Raw genomic sequence first — 8,818 nt, 5'->3', positions numbered from 1 at the left:
TACTTTCAATGCTTTGACTTTTATTAAAACTTTTAATGGTTTTGTTGAGATATAAAATAGGCCTAATTTACATGAATAGTTTATTTGATGTAATGCTTAAACTGCTATTTGAATATTAGAAATCCAGGCCTGCAAGTAGGTCGTCATCAATGAACAAACTAGGCTGGCTTTTGCTGGGCAACTCATCTGGAGCGTCTGGAGGTGCCAGATCATCAACACTAAATTCAAAATCCCCAATAACAAAGGGCTTTTGTGTAGGAATCTGTGGAACAAACTGTAATGGTTGCCACAGCTTGCCGGGACATTTTGGGACATTTGTAGATGATGCCTGTGGTAGATCTAATAGAACCGTCTCATGAATGTTTGGGAAAGTTCCTTGATGATCTGGAACTAAAGGTATCATCGGGGAGGAGGATGAAAGGTTGGGTATGAGTGGTTTAGGGCTCTGTGTCACTGGCTGACTTGGAATATTATCTTTAACCAGTACTTGTTTGGTTGGTTTCAATAGAATGGTGTCATCTAGCTCTGGTAATTTTGGATGTTGTGGTTGTTTGGGTTTTACTGGATGGTTTCTGTCATGTTTCTTTCTGTCTTCTTCATTAGACTCTTCAGAAGAATGTTTTTTACTGTCATGTTTTTGTTTTGCTTTCTTAGTCTCTTCTTTTTTTCCATGTTTCTCTTCTTTGTGGTTAGGTCCATGTCCCCCACCTTGTGATTTCTCACTTGAACGTTTGTATCTATCAGTATAAATTGGCACTGAGCGGAGAGGAGAGAACCCCTTTATAGTGATTCTTGATGCCTATAAGCAAAACAAACATTAATTTCATGTGACTTTTTATATAACTGTATGTATAGTAAGCACAAATTATGTGCATCCTGACTGTAAATGTATGTTGCTATATATATATATATATATATATATATATATATATATATATATATATATATATTACACTGCACCTTGGCACTGTCTGCACTTTACAGCGCATCCTGACGAAAAGGCGTCAAGCCTTGAAATGTTGAGAAGAATATGCTGTACCTTTCTGCACTTTAAAAGATAAAATGTTCATTTATAAAATCCGTGAGTGCCGTTTTCATTCCCCTGTCTCTGGGCTAAGAGCAGGGGTTCAAGACTACATGCACCAAGAACCTTAAAGGCACCGCGGTAATTAAGTGTATTTGTCCGGAGTGCCGAACAAACAAGGATACTATATATATATATATATATATATATATATATATATATATATATATATATAGCTTGCATGTAATATCGCACCAGCTTCACTTTGAAATTGACCGTGCCAGGTCCAAATAAGTAGGCTCACAGATATTCAAAAATCAATTTGAATGACCAGCACCAGTCCAAATGAAAAAAATCAATGTAAGTTTAATGTCCAAGGACAAACAAATAGATCAGCCATGACCATGTCAGAAAAACAATTCAAAACACCCAACAGGCATACATAGCATTCTCAGCAAGTTCTTAACAGCGTCTCCTCGACGGCCGTTTCGGTGCCTTTGCACCTTTATCAGGTCACCCCTCTTGATAAAGGTGCAAAATTGTTTTTCTGACATGATCATGGCTGATCTATTTGTTTGTCCTTGGACATTAAACTTACATTGATTTTTTTCATTTGGACTGGTGCTGGTCATTCAAATTGATTTTTGAATATCTGTGAGCCTATATATATATATATATATATATATATATATATATATTAGTGTTCCCTCTAGAAATTGTGCCGGGCAGGGCGCCGGGGGGCGGGCTAGGGCAGCCGACGGCACACTTGTGGGTGGTCCCGGACCGCCGACGTCACTAAAGTGGGCGGACCGGGCCGCCGACGTCATTAAAGTGGGCGGACCGGGCCGCCGACGTCACTAAAGTGGGCGGGCCGGGCCGCCGGCATCACTAAAGTGGGCGGGCCCGGCTGCGCTGAAGATGCTGGGGGAAGGTGCCTTGATGCCGGGGAAGCACCGGGCATCGCCGTCTAAGGCGGCGCTGGGCTTCCCCGTGCAAGGAGTCGGGCAGGCACCAGGCTGTTTTAGCGGGGAGCTGCTAGAGGGGCAGGGCGCATTTTGCCCTTTAAAAAACGGGCAGGGCGCAGCGCCCCGCTAAAACAGCCTAGCGGGAACACTAATATATATATATATAACACAAAAATCTCTAAAATTGCGCTATTAAAAATTTGCAGTGTAAATGATTGCTGCTTTAAAAAAAATTGGAGATTTCTTACCAGATCTCTCACTTTCTGAATTTCTCATCCTATTAAATCACACCCATTGTGTGTATTGAAAATAATAACAAAGTCTACTGGATATGCTATTGAGAGTTATTCATTCTATCAGTGGTGTCCAGCAGTACATACAGTATACACCAATCATTGTGTTAATTCATAGACAGGATTGATCAGCAATACTTCTTTCCTTTTTATATGCTTACTGACACGATTTAACAGTCTAATAATAGTGGACATACATCAATCACAAGTGGCTTGTATAAAACTGAACTCAAAACACAACATACTGTAAAAAACAATAAGAAGACAATACTGTATGTGCAACATCTTTGAAACCTGTTATTTTTGAATCAATGTTCTTGATTTTATCTCTGAACATTAGATTTGTTTATTACAACATAATGCACTTTAACATATTTAACTGTTAATATATTGGCTAATCTTTTGCATAACTATATGCTCTAATGCAAAACTGTTTTTAAGGCCAATTCATGTTTAAAATGAACTGCCACAATTAAAGACAATAAACAGAAGTGTTTAAAATACTGTACCTAAATAACAGAGCATAATGCATTGTTTACTGAACTTACTGTAGCATTCAGTAAAGAGTTGGACAATAGAAGACACCGAGGTGTACTATTCTATTAAAGGCAAACAAAAGGGATTTACCCTGATTTATTGCCCCAAGTTTTTTTTTCTTGGTCACTTCAATTACAGAGCATCCTCTCAAAAAAAATAAATAAATAAACACTTTCGGGTGAAAACACAATATTCACAAATGTGACCATGAAAACGGGTCAGTAGTCAGGGATTATTTTTCCCACCAAAGTCAGTAACTTTGCACTAGGACAAGCTCGTACTCTTTTCTACTATGCTAAAGTATATTAATGAACCACTCTAAGACATCCTGACATAATTTTAACTAGATCGGATCTTCTTCATACGTTTTGTTATTTTCATCTAAAAGGCAAAATTTTAGGTGTCTTGCCGGTACAGAAGATATTGACTTAGAGCAAAACGCTTTTGCCCATTTCTTATACAGGTCAAGTCACAACTTTGAATATCTCAATTTCAACTTTTTCAACTGAGGGTGCATGACTATGCCATGTTGGTCCCAAGTATGTTGTACCTACCTCCAATTCTGGGCATACCTTTATGATTTGAATATATAAATTCATTGAATCCTTTAATTTCCATTTGCATATTGAATTACAAATTACATTAAAATAGCATATACATACAAATTACATTGAAATAGTATATGTATAATTGCAGGCCAGGGTAAATGTTTAGTAAAATAAAATAATTCAGCATAATAACAAACTATTACCGCAAAAACTTGAAGCATGATTCTGCAATTTGGCTGGATGTTCACTGTTCCATTTGTAACATTAAATATTGGGCTACATGACAATCTTTCCTAAAAAAAAGAGAAAGGACAAAACAAAGTTGTTAGCCGCTTCCTTTATATTTTTTGCTACTGTAATAAAAGTCCTATCAAAAATGAAAACACTGTAATTGATGCACTCAATGTAATAGAAAGCAAACTGCATAAGCTTTTTCCCTTTGGGTCGAAAATTGCAGCAAAGCCCTTGACAAATGTTTCTGTCCTAAGGGGGTGATTCAGGTTGGCTTGATAGGCAGCCTATATTCGCAGCCTTAATGTCACCCTGCTAACACATCCCCTTACTTGCAGCTGCTAGCAGGAGAAATCATTCTCCTGCCTTTGGGAATAAGTCAGTCTAAACTGACTTTTATTTCCTCCGCAGATTGCCAAAGACATCAGCTGCCACCCCGTGCAGGCATCGGCCCACCTGCATTCCCAGGGGAACACCCAGCGTTTTCATGGAGATGCCCATAAAATGCTGGCTGTTCCCCTGCTCTGGGCCGGTGTCATTTCTTATACCCTTTAAGAACAAGGGTATGTAATAATCCACGACAGTCGGGATTCCCACGGTCGTTTCCCGACTGTCAGGATCCCGACAGGGGGTGAGGGTATTCAAGCCCCTTGCATGGTCGCTGCGCTCGCCACCTATTCTATTCTCTCTCTATGGGTGTTGTGGACCCCCACGAGGGAAAATAGCTCATGTAAGTCAGCATTCTGACTGTCGAAGAAACTGTCCGTGAGTCATACGGCACCCAAGAGCAAATGTATTAGAGGAACTGACACAGGAAGATAGAATCATCTATATTAATTATAACAATACCAGGCCCAAGTTCTAATACATGTAAAATATAAGCTATGCAACTGAGACACTGAAGGACACAAAATACCATGAGAAGTCTGAATGGCCCCTGGGCTTCCATTTGGGTAACTGTCATTAAGGGTAGATCAAAGTATGTACAGAATCTTCCCAAACCTCAATTCCTGGAAGATTTCTCTGCCTGGCCCCTTTACTTTTTATCCTCTGACATCTCCACCATCATCCTGGGTAACATAAATCTTGCTATTGTCAGTCCACCATCTCTGCATGGTTTCAAACTCCTCTCCCTAACCTCCTCTCTTGGCCTCTCCCAGTGGTCTGACTCCTCTACTCATGAGGAAGGCCACTGTCTTGACCTTGTTTTCACCAGGCTGTGCTCAGTCTCTGATTTTACTAACACTCCCTTCCCACTCTCTGATCACAATCTCATTACCCTGTCGCTCTCCTCCATTACCCCAAGCTCACTGACACTGAAATCATGCATGCCTACTCTAACCCGCAGAAATACTAAAGCTATTCATTTTCCACAACTTTCCACATCTCTGCAACAACAGCTCTCACTAAATTCTATGTTTACCTCTACTGACTCTGCTGTTTCCCACCTGTACCAGATTCTTGAAACAGGGAAACAGCCCTTGATGAATTGGCTCCAGCTTCAAATTACACCCCACACAGGCTTAGATGCCAGCCGTGGCACTCCAAAAAACAAGACAACTACGAAATCAGTCACGTAAAGTAGAACGCCAATGGCGTAAATCTCGTAATCTGACTGATTTCCTCACATATGAGACTATCTACCACTCCTACTGCAATGCCTTGGAAACTGCCAATCAAACATACTACCAATCTCTCATCTCTTCTCATTTCACCAATCCTAAGCGACTTTTTAACACATTTAAGTCTCTTCTGTACCCTCCCCCTTATCCCCCACTGGCTATAATCAGTGCACAAGAACTTGCCTCCTGCTTTATGGACAAGATTATAACATCAGAGATGAAAAGGTATACTCTTTCACAAACTCGAACCCACTTTCTTCCCCATCAGAACCCTCTGGCCCTTTCTCTTCAATTGAGCCCACAAATGACAAGGAAGTATCTACAATCTTCTTCACTACCTCTCCTATACCTGCAAAAGTCATTAAAACTCTATCTCCTATCCCAACCTTAACTAAAATCTGCAATCTCTCTCTTGCAACTGGTTCTTTTCCATCTCTTTTCAAACATGCAGTGATTACTCCCATTCTGATAAAACACAATTCTTTCCCAAACTCTCTTTCTAACTACCATCCTATCTCTTAGCTCCAATGACTCTCCAAGCTACTTGAGAGACTTGTCTACTCTCGACTCACACACTTTCTTAACTCTCACACCCTAGTAGACCCACTTCAGTCAGGCTTTTGTTCCCAACACTCCATGAAGACAGCACTGACTAAAGTGGTGAATGATCTGATAACTTCTAAGTCTATAGGCCATTACTCACTACTTATTCTTCTAGATCTTTCTGCTGTGTTTGACACTGTTGATCACACTCTTCTCATACAAACACTGCACTCCCTAGGTCTTAATGATACAGCCCTTTCCTGGTTCTCATCTTATCTGATCGCTCTTTCAGTGTTAGCTTCTCTGACTCTACCTCCTCTTCATTACCTCTGTCAGTTGGTGTTCAGCAAGGCTCAGTCTTAGGTCCTCTGCTTTTCTCAATCTATACCTCATCTCTTGGCAAACTAAGCAGCTCTTTTGGATTTCAGTATCACTTGTATGCAGACGATACTCAAATCTACCTATCAACCCAAGTTGTCACCAGTGATTTTGGGCTGAGTCTCTGAATGCCTCTCTGCCATCTCATCCTGGATGTCTTTTCGCCAACTCAAACTCAATATTTCCAAAATGGAATCACTTATATTCCCACCAGCCAAGAACAGTTACCATCCTGATATCTCCATAACTGTTGACAACTCAACAATCTACCCTATCCAACAAGTTTGTTGCCTAGGGGTCATCCTTGTACTGTCCTTTGTTCCCTATATTCAATCTGTCTGCAAATCATGTTACATGCATCAAAAAACGACCCTATCTCACAAAAGACACTACTAAATCTCTTATCCATGCACTCATTATATCCCGCATTGATGATTGCAATAGTCTCCTAACTGGTCTTCCCAAGAACAGACTCTCGTCCCTGCAATCCATTTTAAATGCTGCTGCTCAGCTGATCTTCTTAGTAAGATGCTCATTGTCTGCTGATCGACTCTGCCAGTCCCTCCATTGGTTGTTTTACCGAATTCAACATAAAATACTTCTACTCGCAAATGAAGCTATTAACCATACTGCACCAGCATATATATCTTTACTTATCTCAAAATATCTTCCATCTCGACCACTCCGCTCTACGCAAGATGGGCGTCTCTCTTCTGCATGCATCATTAGCTCCAGGGCCGGTGCAAGGCACTGGAGCGCCGCAGGCGAGTCGGGGTGGGGGCGCCCCGGTGCCGGGGTACCTGTTGCGCCGTCTGGGGAATGGGCAGGGGGGTCCAGGCTGGCGTCTGACAGGAGCCAGCCCTGCAGTGGTGTCCTTGCCGCGCAGGTACCTCCTGCGGCGCTGAGTATAAAGCTGGCGGCGGTGGGGGGTCCCTTCAGTGAATAAGAAATCACTAGCGCTATGCGGCGGTGCGGGAAGCGCTTCTGTTTTGAAAACACTGTCCGCACGGCGCACTCTGATTGGCTGAATCTCAGCCAATCGGAGTGCGCAGTGCGGCCAGTGTTTTTAAAACAGAAGCGCTTCCCGCGCCGCCGCATAGCACTAGTGATTTCTTATTCACTGAAGGGACCCCCCACCGCCGCCAGCTTAAGCTTTATACTCAGCGCCGCAGGAGGTACCCGCGCGGCAAGGACACCACTGCAGGCTTCTGTCAGAAGCCGGCATGGACCCCCTTTGCACGGGGGGCGAGGGGCGAACTGCCGCCCTCCAGTGGCCAGCGCCCTAGGCAAATGCCTAGACCTGCCTAGTGGTGGCGCCGGCCCTGATTAGCTCCCATTCACTATTACAGGACTTTCATAGGGCTGCTCCCACCCTATGGAATGCCCTTCCAAGCACAATAAGCCTCTGCTAGCCTCCAAATAAGGTCTGCTAGCCTCCAAACTTTCAAGCATTCCCTGAAAACTCACCTCTTCAGGCAATCGTATTTAAGTACCACACACGCATGACCCTCTGAGGCACTTATGTATTATATAGCTTCCCTTCTGGACTTGTAACTTGGCAGGACTGCTATGCTATTACTGGTGCCTGTCCTTGTGTTTGCCTTCTATGTCCCTATAGATTGTATGCTTGCAGCAGGGCCCTCTAACCCCCAAGTCTGTCTGTTGTTACCAAGTTTGTTTTATCACTGTCTACTATTGTAAAGCGCAACGGAATCTGCTGCGCTATATAAGTAAATAAATAAAACATATAAATAAATATTTGGAAACACCACCTCTTAAGCAGTTTTTTGTTTTTTACATATATCAAAACAATATTTGTTAGACTGTTATTGTTACACTGTAATCTTTGCAATGGTGTAACTTACACCAAGTGGTTGTACGGCACAGTCATCTTCCAGGATGGAATATTCAGGTTTTGAACAGTTGGTCTCTTGAATAGAGAGAATTGCTTGATACTCTTTTTTACTTGCAGCCTATGTTTCAAAATGAAAACAGAAACAGAAACAAATATGAGTATACCAGTTTTCTGGATTAAATAACACCGGACAGGGCAAAAGTTTCCCGTGGAGCACCTCCCCTGACTTGACATGGACAGATGCTGCGCTGGGTCTTAGTTTTCTTCCTCATCCTTGCTGCTGCTTGTTTTGTCCAAATAGTGTGAGGGCTGGGGACTGTCACATGGTCCTCTCAGGCATTCATATTTATGCATGAATGTCTATGTGGGTGTAGTAAAAAAGAGATTCACTGCTGCTCTATCCTATATCTTACTGTGGCCATTCCCAGAATGCCATGCATGGTCTGAGATGAGAACAGTGTCAGCAGCACTGCTCAGTGTTGCTGTGCAGCACAGTTTTTAAATATAGCGTGGTGACTACAAATGGACCCCCTGACAGCAGCTTCCTGGGCAGTAGCCCTGCCTGTCTGCCCGTGGAACTGCTAATGGGACATACATACATTTTACATCTCAATGAAAAATATTACATTGTCCAAAATCCTGGGTTAATTTTCCTTTAGCAAAGTAGTTTTATTTTTTTAAAATACTGTATAACACTATCTTAATTCCATAATTGTCATCTCTGCATTAACAAAAGTACACTTTATTACCCTGATCCCAACATTAAAAAGTTGGAACACATTATTCTATTCCCAAAGCAACCTAGGCCCAATTACAACCCAC

General features: G+C 42.0%; 1 protein-coding gene across 2 annotated transcripts in view; it reads right to left on the bottom strand.

Moving 5' to 3' along the window:
* LOC146064306 (T-kininogen 2-like) overlaps positions 1–8,818 on the bottom strand; it is a 50,145-nt gene continuing 41,327 nt past the window's right edge. For both annotated transcript variants that reach the window (XM_083177631.1, XM_083177633.1), the window contains 3 exons: positions 8,007–8,114; positions 3,571–3,660; positions 1–799 (listed from right to left, as the gene is read on the bottom strand). In XM_083177631.1, the coding sequence (XP_083033757.1) occupies positions 116–799; positions 3,571–3,660; positions 8,007–8,114 (882 nt within the window). In that variant the 3' untranslated portion in view covers positions 1–115. The remainder of the gene's footprint in view (positions 800–3,570; positions 3,661–8,006; positions 8,115–8,818) is intronic.

The sequence above is a fragment of the Crinia signifera genome, chromosome 3 (assembly GCF_055691185.1).
Source record: "Crinia signifera chromosome 3, ASM5569118v1, whole genome shotgun sequence".
Taxonomy (NCBI): Eukaryota; Metazoa; Chordata; class Amphibia; order Anura; family Myobatrachidae; genus Crinia; species Crinia signifera.
This window is presented reverse-complemented; position numbering and strand designations above follow the sequence as displayed.